The following is an 18941-nucleotide window of genomic DNA, read 5'->3' as shown; positions in this document are numbered from 1 at the left end:
TTATATATATATATGTATATATATATATATTTTTTTTGGCTGTGTTGGGTCTTCGTTGCTGCACGTGGGCTTTCTCTAGTTGTGGCGAGCGGGGGCTACCCTTTGTTGCGGTGCACAGGCTTCTCATTGCATTGGTTTCTCTTGTTGTGGAGCAGGGGCTCTAGCCTCATGAGCTTCAGTAGTCGTGGCATGTGGGCTCAGTAGTTGTGATGCATGGGCTTAATTGCACCACAGCATGTGGGATCTTCCTGGAACAGGGCTCAAACCCATGTCCCCTGCATTGGCAGGTGGATTCTTAACCACTGCACCACGAGGGAAGTCCCTGAGCAAAACTTTATATATTTACTCACCTGCCTCAGCTTTTTTAGTTCATTTAAATTTCTGTTTATTTCTTGCCCTTTTTTCGTATTGCCCAGAATTTGTTAAACCATTCACATTTCATATGCTCTATTTATTTTATTTTATTTTATCTTATTTATGTTTTGTGGCTGCATTGGGGCTTTGTTGCTGTGCATGGGCTTTCTGTAGTTGTGGTGAGCGGGGGCTACTCTTCATCGCGGTGCATGGCTTCTTATTGTGGTGGCTTCTCTTGTTGCGGAGCACGGGCTTTAGGCTCACGGGCTTCAGTAGTTGCAGCACGTGGGCTCAGTAGTTGCAGCATGCGGGCCCTAGAGCACATGGGCTTCAGTAGTTATGGCGCGTGGGCTCAGTAGTTGTGGCTCGTGGGCTCTAGAGCGCAGGCTGAGTAGTTGTGGTGCATGGGCTTAGTTGCGCCTCAGCATGTGGGATCTTCCCCGACCAGGGATCAAACCCATGTCCCCTGCATTGGCAGGTGGATTCTTAACCACTGTGCCACCAGAGAAGTCCCTGCTCTATTTATTTCAGGATTTATTTCTTATATCTACATTGGAAATTTTAGTTCTTTTTGAACAGTAAAACAGTATGAATTTGTTTTCTTATTTTTCAGACACGCAATCCAGGTGTAAGACCAAGACATCACCAAAAAATGGCATTTTTGACAGAGGATTACCTCAGTGGGAAATAATGGAAATTTGTAAAAAACATAGCCTTGAATGTTTATGTTTTAAAGGTGATTGGGAAAGTAAAGGTCAGTTTGAAACACAACAGGAAACCCAGGAAGAATGTTTTAAGCAGATTATACCCACCTGTGAAAAAATTCCCACATTTAACCAGCAAACAACTTTTAATCTACTTCAGAGACTTAATACAGTAAAGAAACTGAATGAATTTAAAGGGTGTAGGAAAGCATTTTGTTTTGACACAGACTGTATTCAACATCAGTTAATTCACACTGGTGGAAAATTTTGTGATGATAAGGAATGTGAGAAGACCTTTTTTCCTGATTCAGAACTTACTCAATATCAGACAGTTTACACTGCTAAGAAAACATATGAATGTAAAGAATGTGGGAAGGCTTTTAGTTTGCGTTCAAGTCTTACTGGTCATAAGAGAATTCATACTGGTGAAAAACCTTTTAAATGTAAGGAATGTGGGAAGGCCTTTAGATTTCATTCACAACTTAGTGTCCATAAGCGTATTCATACTGGTGAGAAATCTTATGAATGTAAGGAATGTGGCAAGGCCTTTAGTTGTGGCTCAGACCTTACTCGACATCAGAGAATTCATACTGGTGAAAAACCCTATGAATGTAATGACTGTAGGAAGGCCTTTAGTCAGCGATCACATCTTACTAAACATCAGAGAATTCACACTGGTGAAAAACCTTATGAATGTAAGGAGTGTGGGAAAACTTTTACTCGTGGCTCACACCTAACTCAACATCAGAGAATTCACACTGGTGAGAAATCTCATGAATGTAAAGAATGTGGAAAAGCCTTTATTCGTGGTTCAAATCTTGCTCGACATCAGAATGTTCATGTTGGTAAGAAACCCTATGAATGTGAGAAATGTGGGAAAGCCTATGTCTGGAGTTCACACCTTGCTCGACATCAGCGAATTCATACTGGTAAGAAACCTTTTGAATGTAAGCAATGTGGGAAGACATTTATATGGGCCTCATACCTTGCTCAACATGAGAAAATTCATAATGAGAGAAAACCGTATGAATGTAAGGTATGTGGAAAGACCTTTATTCATGGTTCAGAGTTTAATCGACATCAGAAAATTCATACTGGTGAGAGAAACTATGAATGTAAGGAATGTGGAAAGGCCTTTTTTCGTGGTTCAGAACTTAATCGACATCAGAAAATCCATACTGGAAAGAGATCATATGAATGTGAAGAGTGTGGAAAAGCCTTTCTCTGGGGTTCACAACTTACACGACATCAGAGAATACATACTGGTGAGGAACCTTACGTATGTAAAGAATGTGGGAAATCTTTTATCTGGGGTTCACAACTAACACGACATAGGAAAATTCATACTGATGCAGAACCCTATAAATGTAAGGAAAGTGGCCGGATCTTTAGTCATCATTCTTATTTTGCTGAACAGAAAATTCACAGTGGTGAGAATCTTTATCAATGGAAATATCATGGGAACACCATTAGTCATGACTCACGCTTTGCTCAACACCAGAGTATTTACACTTTTGAGAAATCCTATGAACGTAAAGATTTTGAGAGGGCATTTTCTCCAGGCTCTCACTTTATTTCACTCTTGTGAAATCTTGTGATATAAAAATGTAGGAAAAGTCTTTATTCATGACTTGTTAATTGATCTCAGTTCATTCCTTCTTTTGAGAAAGCCCGTAGTGTAAATAATATTGGAAGACCTTTCGACAGAGCACGCAACACACTCAACAGCAAAGAATTCCTAATGCAATCTATATTAATGGAGGAAAGCTTTACTGATTGCTTATCAATTATAGAATATTGGGTAAAGTCCTACAAGTAAGATGATAGTGTGAATCCCTTCTGAATCATTCTGAAAAGATTCTCCACGTCATTGATATTATGCACATTGAACTGAAGTCTAACTCATCTAGGGAAACTTTCCATCATTACTTAAATCTTGTTGCATTTCCACAAAATCACACCGAAGGTGAATTTGTGTTTTGTAATTAATCTGGAAAAGCCTTAAGCTGTGTCATACAACTTATTTGGTATGTCTTAGTTTCAGTACCTCTTACCTCCTAATTTTTTGGAAAGTAACTTAATTCTGTGTTTGCTTACTTATTAGATTGTAAGGGTTAAATTAGTTTGAGGATTTAAATGACTTAATGACCATCATTAATAATAGTATTAGACCATTTCTATGAGAGGAAGACCTTAAGAGATTATAGACGAATATGCCATCTGTATGTATATCTTATTGAACAGCAGAATGTTAATTCTGAAGAAAAACTGGTAAAATCGATTGAAGCAAAGAAAGCTTTGATTCAGTATTAATTTCATTTGCTACATAAAAAAACTCATAAAGAAAGCCTTATGGTTTTCATGAAAGTGGGGTTGTTGAGTGCTCAGCATTTTTTAAGGCATTTGGAAGAGATTTGTTTCTAACAAATTTCTAAAGCCAAATGGCATAATCCATTTTTTCACCACAATTAAATTTTGGAAATTAGAAAATAGCCAAATGAATTCTGACCTCTTGGAAGTTTAGTGCTACATATATAAACAATTCTCAGATTAATGAGTAAATCAAAAGTGAAATTACAGGCAATTTGGATGTGAATGATAATGGGACGCCTATAAATCAAATCCTATGAATGTGGACATAGCACTTCTCAATGGAAATTGCTCTGTGTATAAAACCAAGAAGACTGAAGGCAGTTTATTTCTTGTCACCACTGTATCTCCAGCTTTTAGAACAGTGCCTGTCATATTGTGGGGTCCAAATATTTATCAAGTTAAATAATGATTACTCAAACAAGCTAGAATAAGAGCAAATGCCTCCAAGTGAACTGCTGGAAAGGTTTAATGAAAATAATGCAAAAATCATGGAATAAAGAACAATACTGAAGGATTTTTATCTTAAATCAAAATGTTTCTTTGAAGAAAACTATTATTTACTAGACTTTGGCAATGCCTCCACATTATAAGAAAGGAGAAATGTGATACAACCACATGTTTAGAGGAATTTTTAAAGGTCACGTAAATATATATAAACTATTAGACACAAATTTTTAAATATAGAAAGTAAAGTTTATTTTCTAGGAAAACATCTTAAATGATTAAAATTTGAGAGTAAATAAAAAGGGCTAATTGGAAGAAAACTTTTTTTTTAAATGGAGGATCAGATAATTGTATAGGGTACACCCTGAAGGAACAAAAAATCCTATGGAAAAGTTATTCACTCATGCTAAAAGACTAAGTAACATAATTCTGATAATAAAATTAGATGTAGCCCTTGAACAACATATTCCAGAATAATTTCATTCATGAACATACATGAAAAAAAATGAGAGTCAAATGATATTTACTCAGAAGGTTTAACCTCTGATCTGGATGGGTGGTAATTCTACAGTTTAAACAACAGCAAAATATGATGAAAATGTAACCTTCTCAGTTTAGTACTTAATAAGTTTATTCTATGTGCATTTTCTTTGTACCTTTTAGTATTACATGAATTAAGGAATAGTGAATATATGTACATATATTTAGCATGTTTATAATTCAGTTATTTAACAGTACTTAAACAGTATTAGGGGGACTTCCCTGGTGGCACAGTGGTTAAGAATCTGCCTGCCAATGCAGGGGACACAGGTTCGAGCCCTGGTCCAGGAAGATCCCACATGCCACGAAGCAACTAAGCCCATGCACTGCAACTACTGAGCCTGCGCTCTAGAGCCCGCGAGGCACAACTACTGAAGCCTACAAGCCTCGAGCCCGTGCTCTGCAACAAGAGAAGCCACTGCAGTGAGAAGTCCACACACTGGAATGAAGAGCAGCCCCCACTCAACGCAACTAGAGAAAGCCCGTGCACGGCAATGAAGACCCAACACAGCCAAAAGTAAATAAATAAAATAAATAAATTTATTTTAAAAAAGAAACAGTATTAGGGAACAGTACTTCCATCTGAATTATTGTCTTCTATGGAATTTCACAACTCATGGGGAAAGTGAAAAATTTTTTGTTATATTGCTTTATTATTAATAAACAAGTTATTTCATTCATGCTGACTAAATTTTTTTTAAGGTGACCAGTACACTGAGAAAAATAACATTTAGAACTTTCTGGACATCCATATAAAGATAAGTATGAGCCATTCAGTTTTCCTTTGGCCTGGACTGCCTTGTTGAGTGTATTATCTACTGCTCCGATCTCCTTCATGGTGAATTTCTGGATCTCCTTGAATGCCTGAGGTACATGCTTCTTGAGCTCCACTCCACTGATATGTTTGTGAATATTGGTAATGTCTTCTCTAGCCTATCTTATAGATGACAGAAAGCCCTTAGTTTTTCCCTAACCACCTTTCTTCTCAGGAGCCATTTTACTACAACCATTTTGGAAAAGAACTTGTTATAATTAGTCTTAGTGCATCTGGATAAAATGTAGGGGGTAGAAGTAGATTAATTCCTGGCAGTATAAAGCAGGGTAAACTCCCAGCAAATCAAGAGATCTAAATATCAAAAAGGGGGAAAAAAGAGAAACTTAACAAGTACTATGAGAAAACATGAGTGAATTCCTTTATAACCTTGGAATTGAGATATCAATAACTATGAATCAAAAATCCAGTAGAAATAAGGAGGAAGAAGTCAATTTTCTGTAGGACTAAGGTAGTATTCACAAAGATACAGGAAAATTACAAACTGGAGATATTTGCAACTATATCACAAACTAATAACCATAAAGAGCCTAAAAGTTGAGATGAGAATATAAGTAACACTACATTGAGATACCACTTCATACCAATCGGACAGAAATCCAACAAGATATTAAAATATTCTATTGGCAAGACTGGAAAAACAAGGACTCTCACATTGCTGCTGAAAATGTGAAACAGTACAACTCTTACAGGAGGGGACTGAGCAATGTCCATGTGTAATCTCTGCATATCCCATAAGACCCAGACCCTTACTTCTATCCTAAAGATACATTGGTAAAATTATAAAATGTGGTATGCACAAAAATTTTTTAAATACTATAAATGCAGCAGACTGGAAACAATCCAGATGTCCAGCATAAACTGGTTTAATTAGCATATTTATGTAACTGGAATATTGTGCAGCTGTATACTTCTGTAGAGTGATCTTCATGATAGGTTAAATGAAAAAATAGGTAAGTGGAATATAATACGTATATTCTAACATTTGTGAAAGGAAGAGAGGAATACTATATATACCTATAATTTCAAAAAGAAAGTGAAACAACAGTTGGGAGAGAGCAAGGATGGAAGGTAGTTATCTTTAGTTGAACCTTGTTTTATATTTTTACTTTGGATCCATGGAGATACTTTACATGTTGACTTTTATTTTTAAAAAGAAGGCAAAGGGAAAATAGCAATCCTAATATCAAAACCAGTGAATTTGATTCACCATCAGCTTATTACATAACAATGTAAAGAAGAATAATTTCAAATGATGTTAAAATATTTTGACATAGTAGTAGGAGAGCTATATCTCAAGGACAGAGAAATACAGAGAAATCTATGCTTGCTTCCAAATTCAAAATGAAAAGATTTTTGATAGAACCTTTTATGGAGCTTTCCAGAGTACCAGCTTATTCTGAAAATTTGATAAGTAAAGGAACAGAGGTAAGCATTTATAATTTTTACACACACGCACACTACAAATCAGTGAAGAAAGAATATAGAGCTACTATAGTTTTCCTTTTTTCAAGTCTTGAGACTATAATTGATGTTTAATATTTCCTTCAGATACTTATTTCATGTTCCCTTTGCTAACAGCATCGCAGATTATGTTCTCTCTGTCCCTTTTTTGGTCCATGATCTTATTATAAAAATAAATAGGGCTTCCCTGGTGGCGCAGTGGTTGAGAGTCCGCCTGCCGATGCAGGGGAAGCGGGTTCGTGCCCCGGTCTGGGAGGATCCCACATGCCGCGGAGCGGCTGGGCCCGTGAGCCATGGCCGCTGGGCCTGTGCATCCAGAGCCTGTGCTCCGCAACAGGAGAGGCCACAACAGTGAGAGGCCCACATACTGCAAAATAATAATAATAAAATAAATAAATAAATAAATAAATAAATAAATGATTCCTGCTCTCAAAAGCCGAGTGGAAAACCTGAGACTTCACATAGGATCAAGTAGAGTACTCAGAGGATTTTACTTAAGTTGTGGGGAAATTTTGCCATAGACTAAGCCCTACTCTGAGGCCACCTGACAAAGCTTAAAAGTGTACCTCAAAAGGATCAAACTTTCCAAATAATGGCATCTCAAACAAAGAAAAAATATTTATAGGTATACAAAAATATGCAGCACCTAATGGAAAAATTTATGTCTGGTATCCAATAAAAAAGTATTAGGCATCCAACATCCATTAATGAGAAGAACTCAGCTAAGAGGAAAAGAAGGAATTTCCTCAAGCAATAAAGGGTATCTGAAAAGCCAACAGCTAACATCATACTTAATGGTGAAAGACCTACTACCAGGAACAACAGAAAGATGTCTGGTCTCAACATTTATACTAAGCATTGTATTAGAGGCTCTGGCCAGTGCAGGGGGAGGGGGAAATATCCAGATTGAAAGGGAAGAAATAAAACTACATTAACATGTGAATATATGAAAAAAATCTGATGGCATCTACAAAAAAAGCTACTAGAACTAATAAGTGAGTTTAGTGAGGTTGCAGGATAAGGATTGGTATACATAAATTATTTTCTATGTACTAGCAATGAACAACCTAAAACTTGAATTTTAAAAATAGCACTTAGAACACCTTCAAGATCCTTAGATACTTAGTGACAAATGTAGAAAAAGTGCAAGGTATATACCACGAAAATTAAAGAATACTGCCAAGAGAACTTAAAGAAGACCTAAATAAGCGGGGGGGAGAGAGAGACTATGTTAAGAGATTGGAAGACTTCATACTATTAAGGTGTCAGTTCTTTCCAAATTGACTTGTAGATGAAATGGAATTCCAACCAGAATATCAGGAAGCTTTTAGCTTTTTGTGTATGTGTGTGGAAACTGATTCTAAAATACACGTGGACATGCAAAGGACATAAAACAGGAAAAACAACTTTGAAAAATAATAACAAAGTTGAAGGGCATGGACTACCTGACTTTGAGACTTATTATAAAGCTAAACTAATTCAAGATTGTGTGTTATTGTAATCAAGATAGACAAATAGGTCAATGGAACAGAAAAGAGTTCAGAAATAGACTCAAACATGTATATGGACAACTGATTTGTGGCAAAGGTGCAAAGGTGGCTTAATGGATAAAGGTCTTTTCAACAAATAGTGCTAGAAGAAATGAATATGCATATGCAAAAAAGCTTTGGTTTATACCTCACACCATATTAAAAATAACTAAAATTTATCATAGATATAAAATGTAAAACCTAAAACCATAAAACTTATAGAACTTTGGGTTAGGCAAAAATTTCTTGGGCATTATACTGAAATTTAAAGAACAATATGATAATTCATGAAAATTGAAAATTTCTGTTCTTCAACAGACACTTAAGAAAATGAAAAGGTTAGCCACCAACTGGGAAAAATATTTTCCAGTCATACTTGATAAAGGATTTTAATATGAAAAGAATTTTCAAAACCCAATAATATACTCCAATTTAAAAATGAGCAAAAGATTTGAACAAATATATAACCAAAGAACATAAATGACATAGATGTCAAATAAATGCATCTAAAGATATTCAACGTCATTAGTTATTAGAGAAATGCAAATTAAAACATAAGTAAATATTATTCCACCTATTAGAATAGTTAGCATTTAAAAAGCTGAATATAGCACATGTTGCAAAGGATGAGGAAACACTGAATCTCATACATTGCTAATGGGAATTTAAATAATACAAACACTTTGGAAAGCATTTTGACAGTTTTAATTAAAAAGTTAAACACACAAAAATAGGAACCAGAGTCTCATAACCTAATACTTCAAATGTCAAGGAAACAATTAAAAAATTCTTATACTGAGAACCAGGAAAATCTAAATGTGAGTGGGAACAAACAACAGATGTAATTGTCTGATAATGAGTTAAAGCTGCTGTCGTAAAAATGCAACAAGCATTTGAAAACACTTGAATCAAATGAGAGAGAAAGATTGAGAGGGAATATCAGGAAAGAAAGAAAAGATACAAGAAATAACCAAATATAAATATTAGAACTGAAAAATACAATAACTAAATTTTAAAAATCACTGGGATGGGCACAGTAGCAGAATGGAGATGACAAAGAAAGTAATCAATTAACTTGAAGATATATCAAAAGGGATTATCCATTCTGAACAACAGAGAGAAAACAGATGATTGAAAAAAAAATGTGGAAGCTCTTAGACCTTAGGGACAACAATGAAAGATCTAACATTCGTATCAGAATCCCAGAAGGAGAGGAGAAAAAGCATAGCTGAAAATATATTTGAAGAAAGAGGGTTTAAAAACTTCTCAAGTTTGGAACTTCCCTGGTGGCACAGCGGTTAAGAATCTGCCTGCCAATGCAGGGGACACGGGTTCGAGCCCTGGTCTGGGAAGATCCCACATGCTGCGGAGCAACTAAGCCCATGCACCACAACTACTGATACTGTGCTTTAGAGCCCACAAGCCACAACTACTGAGCCCGTGTGCCACAACTTCTGAAGCCCGCACACCTAGAGCCTGTGCTCCACAAGAGAAGCCACCGCAATGAGAAGCCTGGGCACCACAATGAAGAGTATCCCTCACTCACCACAACTAGAGAAAGCCCGCATGCAGCAACAAAGATGCAACACAGTCAAAATAAATTAAAATAAATAAATTTAAAATACTTTAAAAAAAACTTCTCAAGATTGACAAAAGACATAAACCTACAGATTCAAGAAGATGAGTAAATATTATATAGACTAAATCCAATGAAATTCACATCTAGATACACCATATTCAAATTTCTGAAAGCTAAAGACAAAAAAAAAAAATCTTGAAAGCACCCAGAGAGAAATGAAACCTATATAACAAGGTTTCTCAACTCTGTCAAATAATTATTATTGTGGGGGGCTACTATATTATTATTGTAGGCTATTTTGCAACATCCCTAGCCTCCATCCACTAGAAACCAGTCGCAACTCTTAGTTGTGACAGCCCAAAATGTCTCCAGGCATTTCCAGATATTCCCTTGGGTGAAAAACTGTTCTCAGTTGAGAACCATTGCTGTAGAACAACAGTCATTCAAATGCCAGTGCGTTTCTCATCAGAAATCATGAAGGCCAGGGAAGTAGCCCAAATTTTTTGATCTAAAAGAAAAATGATAAAAGGAAGGAACTTTCAACCCAATATTCTACAACCAGTAAAAATCCAGTAAAAATATCCTTCAGGAAGGAAAGTAATATATCTGACATTCTCAGATGAAGGAAAATCAGAATATATCACCAGATCTGCTCTAAAAAATGCATAAAGAAATTTATCCAAAAAGAAAATTATAACAGAAGAAAACTTGGAACATTAACAATGAAGAAAGAACAAGAAAATGGTAAATATATGGGCACACATAATAGACTATCCTCTTTTAACATTTTTAAATCATGTTTGTCTGAAAATATTGCCTCATATGGTTCTTGAAATATGTAAAGGTGAGTTTTAAGACAACTGTATTATAAAGGGGAGAGTATAAAGTAACCTAACAGTAATGTTTCTACAGTCCACTTGAACTGGTAAAAGTTGATATTAGTAGTATAATATTACTAATAATATAATATCCTATATATATATAATTAGAAATTACACGAAGGGATATACTCAAAAGATACAAGTCCAAAGAAAATGTTCAAATAATCCATAGGCAGACAACACAGGGAAACCGAGGCACAAAAAACAAAGGGTACAAACAGAAAACAAACGATAAAATGTCAGACTTTAAATCCTAACATGTAATTAGTTACATTAAATATAAATGACCTGGGCTACCCTGGTGGTGCAGTGGTTAAGAACCCGCCTGCCAATGCAGGGGACACAGGTTCGAGCCCTGGGCTGGGAAGATCCCACATGCCACAGAGCAACTAAGCCTGTGTGCCACAACTACTGAGCCTGCGCTCTAGAGCCCACGAGCCACGACTACTGAGCCCCCATGCCACAACTACTGAAGCCTGCGCACCTACAGCCTGTTGTGCTCTGCAACAAGGGAAGCCACCACAATGAGAAGCCCACACACCACAACAAAGAGTAGGCCCCACTCGCTGCAACTAGAGGAAGCCTGTGCACAGCAATGAAGATGCAATGCAGCCAAAAAAATAATAATAAAATTAATTTTTAAAAAGTGTTCTTTGTTGAAAACATTTCCTAAATAAATAAATGGCCTAACCATCACTTATAATTTCACTCAGAAGTGAAATTGCTGGCTCTTTTCGTGCCTAGCATAGCCATGGCTCATGGTCCCAAGAAGCACCTGAAGCGCATATCAGCTCCAAAGCATTGGATGCTGGATAAACTAACTGGTGTGTTTGCTCCTCATCCATCTACGAGTCCCCACAGGCTGAGGGAATGTCTCCCCCTAATCATTTTCCTAAGGAACAGACTTAAGTGTGCCCTAACGGGAGATGAAGTAAAGAAGATATGCATGCAGTGTTTTATTAAGATTGATGGCAAGGTCCGCACTGATATAACCTACCCCACTGATTTTATGGATGTCATCAGCATTGACAAGACTGGAGAGAATTTTCGTCTGATCTATGACACCAAGGGTCGCTTTGCTATTCATCATATTACACCTAAGGAGGCCAAGTATAAGTTGTGCAAAGTGAGAAAGATCTTTGTGGGGACAAAAGGAATCCCTCATCTGGTGCCCCATGATACTTGCACCATGTGCTACACTGATCCCTTCATCAAGGTGAATGACACCATTCAAATTGATTTGGAGACTGGCAAGATTACTGACTTCATCAAATTTGACACTGGTAACCTGTGCATGGTGACTGGAGGTGCTAACCTGGGAAGAATTGGTGTGATCACTAACCAAGAGAGACATCCTGGTTCTTTTGATGTAATTCATGTGAAAGATGCCAATGGCAACAGCTTTGCCACCCAGCTCTGCAAAGTTTTCGTTATTGGCAAAGGCAACAAACCATGGATCTCTCTTCCCCGTGGAAAGGGTATCCACCTTATCACTGCTGAGGAGAGAGACAAGAGACTGGTGGCCAAACAGAGCAGTGGATAAAATGATCTCTAGGTGACATGATTGGAAAAGTCTTCGTACTTAATTAAAGATACCACATTTTTTTAAAAAGTGAAATTGCTGGATCATATGTTTTTTATTCTTTTTTTACATGAGCATTTACCAGCTGTAAGTTTCCTTCTTTATGGTGCTTTAGCTGCTTCCCAGTTTTGTTGTGTTGGGTTTACATTTTCATTTATTTCAAAGTATTTTCTCATTTTTCTTGTGATTTCTTCTTTGATCCATTGGTTGTTTAAGACTGTTGTTTAATTTCCACATATTTGTCAATTCCCCACATTTCCTTCTGTTACTCATTTCTAACTTAAATTCCATTATGACGAGAATATTCTTTGTATGATTTAAATCCTTTTAAATTTATTGAGACTCATTTTCTAGCCTAAAATATGGTTTATCCTAGCAAAAATTGCATATATACTTGAGGAAAATGTGTATTTTGCTCTTATTGGTTGGAGTTTAGATTCTATATATGTCTGTAAAGTCTAGTTGGTTATGTTGTTTAAATCCTCTGTTTCCCTGATGGTCTTCTGCCCAGTTGTTTTATCCATTATTGAAAGTGAACTGTTGATATCCCCAAGTATTATTGTTGAATTATCTATTTCTCCCTTTAATTTTGCTTCATATATTTTGGCATTTTGTCTTTAAGTTTATCCATATTGTTGCAGGTGTCAGAATTTCCTTCATTTTAAAGTCGGAATAATATTACATTCTATGTATCTGCCACATTTTGTTTATTCATTCATCTAGTGCTGGACACTTGGGTTGCTGGGTTACGTGCATATATGTTTTTTTGTTTTGTTTTGTTTTTGGCTGTGTCAGGTCTTAGTTGCAGCATGCAGGATCTTCATTGAGGCATGGGGGCTCTTTGTTTTGGCATGTGGGCTTCTTTCTAGTTGTGGAGCACAGGCGCCAAGGCATGTGGGCTCTGTAACTATGGCACGTGGGTTCCAGAGCCCATGGGCTCTATAGTTCGCAGCACACAGCCTCTCTAGTTGAGGTGCGTGAGCTTAGTAGTCGTGGCACGTGGGCTTAGTTGCCCCATTGCCCTGTGACATGTGGGATCTTAGTTCCCTGACTAGGGATCGAACCCACATCCCCTGCATTGGAAGGTGGTTTCTTTACCATTGGACCACCAGGGAAGTCCCTGCATATATGCTTCTAATTGTATGTTTTCTTGATTGGATTGATGCTTTTTAATTATAGAATGTACCTTTTTGTCTCTGATAATTTTGTCTTAATGTATGTTTTATCTGGTAGTAGTATAGCCCCTCCAGTTTTGTTTTTCTGCTGTTTGCATGGTATATCTTCTTTTCTGTCCTTCAGTTCTGAAATTTTATCTTTGAATCTTAAATGTCTCTTGTATTCAGCATATAGTTGAATCATATTTTTTAATTCTCTGCTAACCTCTACTTTTAATTGGAGTGCTTAATCTATTTACTTTTTTTTTTTTTTTTTTTTTTTGCGGTATGCGGGCCTCTCACTGCTGTGGCCCCCCCCGTTGCGGAGCGCAGGCTCCGGACGCGCAGGCCCAGCGGCCATGGCTCACGGGCCCAGCCGCTCCGCGGCATATGGGATCCTCCCAGACCGGGGCACGAACCCGTATCCCCTGCATCGGCAGGCGGACTCTCAACCACTGCGCCACCAGGGAGGCCCTCTATTTACTTTTACTATACTCATGAGAAAGAACTTCCATTTTGTTATTTGTTTTCTATGTCTTACATCTTTTTTATCCCTCTATTCCTCCATTACAGCCTTCCTTTGTGTTAGACATCTTTCTATCGTGTCATTGTAATTCCATTGTCATTTTTAGTACTTTATTCAGCTATTTTTTGTGGAGATTGCAATAAGTATCTTTATTTATAATGGTCTGTTTCAAATTAATGACAATTTAATTACAGTTTTATCTAAAAACTTGCTTCTCTACAGTTCCATTTTCTTCTTTCTCTCATGCTGTTATTGTCATACAAATTACATCTTTATATATAGCACACTGATCAAAAATGTATTTGTAACTCTTGCTTTATGCAGTTGTCTTCTACATGAAATAGGAGGGAAAAAAGAGTTACAAACAAAATGTACGTTTATATTGTCTTTTATATTTGCCTATGTAGTTACCTTTCACTGGATATAGAATTCTTGGTTGGCACTATTTTTCCTTCGGCACTTTTAATATATCGTCACACTGCTTTCTGGCAGTTATTGTTTGTGATAAGAAAACAGCTGTTAGTCTTGCTGAGGATCCCTCGTACATGTTGAATTTCTTCTTGCTGCTTTCATGATTCTCTCTTTATGTCTTAGCTTTTGACAGTTTATGGTATCTCTGAATGTGGATCTCTTTAATGAATGTGTAGATTTGTTTTTCACTGAATTTGGGAATTTTCAAACATTATTTCTTGAAATACTCTTTCTGCCCTGTTCTCTTGCATCATCTTCTTTTTTAAAATTATTATGTAAGTTTCAGGTATACATTATAATTCAACATCTCCATACACTAAAAAGTGGTCACTTCCAAAAATGTAGCTGCAATCCATCACCTTACAATTGACTGCCTTCACCCATTGGCCCACCCTCCAGCCCACTTCTCCTCTGGTAATCACCAATCTATTCTCTGTATCTGTGTTTTTATTTTGTTTTGTTCATTTTTTTGTTTTGCTTTTTGTTTTTGAGTTTCCACATATGAGTAACAATTATATGGCATTTGTCTTTTTCCTTCTGACTTATTTCACTTAGCACAATAGCCACCGTGGTCTATCCATGTTGTCAGAAATGGCAGAATTTCATTCTTTTTTATGACTGAGTAGTATTCCTATAAATATATATACCCCATATCTTCTTTATTCATTCATCCATCAACGGAGACAGGTAATTTCTATATCTTGACTTGTATATAATGCTGCAGTAAACATAGCATGCACATATATTTTCGAGTTAATGCTTTTGTATCCTTCAGATAAATACCCAGAAGTGGAATACCTGTATCATACGACAGTTCTATTCTTAATTTTTTGAGGAACCTCTATACTGTTTCCCATAGCAGCTGCACCAATTTACAGTCCCACCAGCAGTGTGCAAGAGTTCCATTTTCTTCACATCCTTTCCAACACGTTACTTTTTGTTTTTGATAATAACCATAATAACAGGTGCAAGATAAACTTTCATTGTGCTTTTGATTTGCATTTCCCTAATAATTAATGATGTTGAACCTCTTTTCATGTGCCTGTGGCCATTTTTATGTCTCCTTTGGAAAAGAAGACCCCTATCAATCAGCCTGTCCAGATATTCGGGGGGAGGCTCTCCATACTCTTTCCTTCCCAAGGAAGAAGTAGACAACTGTGATTTTTGCCCACTCACTCTTCTTGAGCTGAGGGTGGGGAGTTATGGTGTCTGACAAAACAAACCATTGTCTGTTTTCCCCCAGTTGGATAGATTGTGTCATGCCTGTCAGACCTCTAAGACTGTTATGTAAAATGTCAGTTCTTTGGGTAGCCCCAGCAAAGTTGGAGTATTGAATGCATGGATCAACTCTTTCCTTCCCCACAGTGAAGTTGAGGGCTGGGATTTCTCATCTGCTCACTTTGCTGAACAGAGGCAAGGATCTATGGTGTCTACCAGCCAAAGCCACCATCTCCATTTTCCACTGGGTGACTAGACTTTGCTGGACTGTCGGAGCTCCATGACTGGCAAGACAGTAGCCAGTATTTTGGGGGAGGTCCCTAGAGTGCAGGATGTATGAACTATCTGCTTTCCTCCCCTGTGTGAGGCTGGTAGCTAGGGGGTTTCTCACTGATCATTTGGTATTGCACCAGGGACTGAGACTTTGGCAGGAGGGTGTCCCATATCTCCCTACAAGTTTTGGTCAGTCGGGTTTTGCATTTTCTTGGTGTGCAGAAGCCTGTCAATTAGTTTCTATATTTCTCACAAAGAGAATTTTTCCATGAATTGCAGAATCATTGGGTTTGTTGGGGAAAAAAGGGTACAGGACATCCTGTTCCAGCATATTGCTGACATTCCATTTATATGTATCTTGTTTTTCTTTTTTTTTTTTTTTGCGGTACGTGGGCCTCTCACTGTTGTGGCCTCTCTTGTTGTGAAGCACAGGCTCCGGACGCATAGGCTCAGCAGCCATGGCTCACAGGCCCAGCTGCTCCGCAGCATGTGGGATCTTCCCAGACCGGGGCATGAACCCATGTCCCCTGCATTGGCAGGCAGACTCTCAACCACTGCGCCACCAGGGAAGCCCATTTTTATGTATCTTAAACTTCTTTATATTTTCCCAAAGGTCACTGGGGATCTCTTCTTTCAGTCTCTTTCTGTCTGTGCTTCATTTTTCCTGGCATGTTTTTAAGTTCACTGATTTTTTTCTTCTATTGTGTTTAATCTCCAATAAAATTTTCTTCTTGGATAGTTTTCTTTTCTAGAAGTTCCATCTTGTTCTCTTATATATCTTCCATTTCTGTTCTCATTATGTTTATGGTTTTAAAAGTCTTCAGTATATCGAGTATAACAGCTTCTTTAATAATGTTATACTAATACCATTTCCCCTGCCATTTCAGTCTGGGCCAACGTGTTGATTTTTCCTGGTCTTTTGTCACATTTTTCTACTTCATCATATAGACACTGGACATTGTGAAATTTACATTGTTAAATGGTGCTTACTGTTATTCTTTTAAAGTGTTGAGCTTTGCTCTGCAGGCAGTTACATTACTTGCAAGTTGGCTTGATTCTTTTGAAGCTTTTAAAAAGCAGTTTAGGATAGGTCTGAAGGGTTTGCTTTACAGATAGTTTAGCTCTACTGCTAATACATAACTCTTCTGGGCTACCTAATAAATAGTATGGGTGACCATCCCATCAGGGTCAGAATTAGAACATATCTTTGCTCTGTATCAGCTCTGGGCATTTTCCAACCAGTGGCTCCTTAATTACTCTTTGCCTGGTCTTGTAGGATCACACCCTACTTCTTTTAGGAAAGATTAAAAAGTACTCTTTTGTACATTTCTGAAACTCCTCTCTATATAGCTCCCTCCTCAACATAACTACCCTGCAACTTGCAGGCATGTCAGTCTCATGATCCTCATCTTCTCAACACCGTAACAGCAGGATGCTCTCTCTTTGGGGCCACCTTTCTCATTATCCAGAATGTGTCTCTAGGTGGAAAGTTGGTGTGATCATGTTGCTGACTTCATTTGTTTCTCTCTGTCAGGGATCAGGTCCTGTCCAAACCTGTTATTCCATCATGACTCCAAAGGAATTCCATATTTTTTGCCCCTGCTGATGTTATGGGGAAGGAATACTGTCATACATTAATGATGAGAATGTAAATTTACTTTTTCAAAATTTGGCATAAGCTGTTAATATAAAAAAGTACACATAATTTGATTTAGCAGTCTAATCTGTAGGAATATATTCTATGGAAATAAAAAACCAACATGCAAAAATAAGCATATAAGGATATTTATTGCACTGCTTTTCAGCAACAAAGTAATAACCTGAAAGGAATGGATAAAGAAGATGTGGTACATATATACAGTGGAATATTACTCAGCCATAAAAAAGAACAAAATTGTGTCATTTGCAGAGATGGGAATGGACCTAGAGACTGTCATACTGAGTGAAGTTAAGTCAGAAAAACAAATTTGGTATATTAATGCATATATGTGGAATCTAGAAAGATGGTAAAGATTATCTTATTTGCAAAGCAGAAACAGACACAGACCTAGAGAACAAATGTATGGATACCAAGGGGGAAGTGCGGGTGGGATGAATTGGGAGATTGGGATTGATATATATACACTACTATGTATAAAATAGATAACTGGGCCTCCCTGGTGGCGCAGTGGTTGGGAGTCCGCCTGCCGATGCAGGGGATGCGGGTTCGTGCCCCGGTCTGGGAGGATCCCACGTGCCGCGGAGCGGCTGGGCCCGTGAGCCATGGCCGCTGGGCCTGCGCATCCAGAGCCTGTGCTCTGCAGCGGGAGAGGCCACAACAGTGAGAGGCCCACATAACGCAAAAAGGAAAAAAAAAAAATAGATAACTAATGAGAACCTACCGTATAGCACAGGGAATACTACCCGGTGCTCTGTGGTGACCTAGAAATGGGAAGGAAATCCAAAAAAGAGGGGATGTATGTATATGCATGGCTGATTCACCTTGCTGTATAGCAGAAACTGACACAGCAGTGTAAAGCAACTATACTCCAATAAACACACACACACACACACACACACACATACCATAAAACAAAAAACAAACAAAAAGCCCCTCAAATGACCATGAATTTAAAAATCTCCTTGTTGTACACTGCAAACAAACAAACAAAAAAGAAAAAGAAAGAAATAACCTGAATACCCAGCTTGGGGGGAATGGGTAGGATATATCATGGCATTGCTGTTACAATGTTCCTGTTTTATTGTAGGCATTTTTAATAAGAAAAGCAAGGTGCACAACAGACATACCAATCAAATGCAATGTGCAGACCTCATTTAAATCCTACTCAAATAAACCAACTATAATTAATAAGATTTGTAAAATAAGTCAGCTGTTCAAGATACACACTGAAATATGTAGAGGGCAAATGACATAATATACTGGCTTGGCTTTAAAATATCCTAGCCAAAAGTATTTGGAAGATGAAACAAGAAAGGCAAAAAAGGCACATATTAAAAATATGTGGTAAGTTCATGGC

General features: G+C 37.4%; 3 protein-coding genes across 5 annotated transcripts in view; 2 read left to right on the top strand and 1 right to left on the bottom strand.

Annotated features, from left to right (window-relative positions):
• Positions 1-5030, top strand: part of ZNF790 (zinc finger protein 790) — a 30518-nt gene extending 25488 nt beyond the window's left edge. For all 3 annotated transcript variants that reach the window (XM_060084843.1, XM_060084844.1, XM_060084842.1), the window contains one exon: positions 968-5030. In XM_060084843.1, coding sequence (XP_059940826.1) covers positions 968-2646 — 1679 coding nt within the window. In that variant the 3' untranslated portion in view covers positions 2647-5030. The remainder of the gene's footprint in view (positions 1-967) is intronic.
• ZNF571 (zinc finger protein 571) overlaps positions 1-18941 on the bottom strand; it is a 183991-nt gene that overhangs the window by 41812 nt on the left and 123238 nt on the right. The window lies entirely within an intron of this gene.
• On the top strand, positions 11452-12243 carry LOC132480606 (small ribosomal subunit protein eS4, X isoform-like). The gene has a single exon (XM_060084971.1). The coding sequence runs from the start codon at positions 11452-11454 to the stop codon at positions 12241-12243; it is 792 nt and encodes a 263-aa protein (XP_059940954.1).

Source organism: Mesoplodon densirostris, chromosome 19 (genome assembly GCF_025265405.1).
Source record: "Mesoplodon densirostris isolate mMesDen1 chromosome 19, mMesDen1 primary haplotype, whole genome shotgun sequence".
Taxonomy (NCBI): Eukaryota; Metazoa; Chordata; class Mammalia; order Artiodactyla; family Ziphiidae; genus Mesoplodon; species Mesoplodon densirostris.
This window is presented reverse-complemented; position numbering and strand designations above follow the sequence as displayed.

Excerpts from the sequence above, each read along its gene's own strand:
- LOC132480606 (XM_060084971.1), top strand. The coding sequence starts at position 11,452 with ATGGCTCATGGTCCCAAGAAGCACCTGAAGCGCATATCAGCTCCAAAG.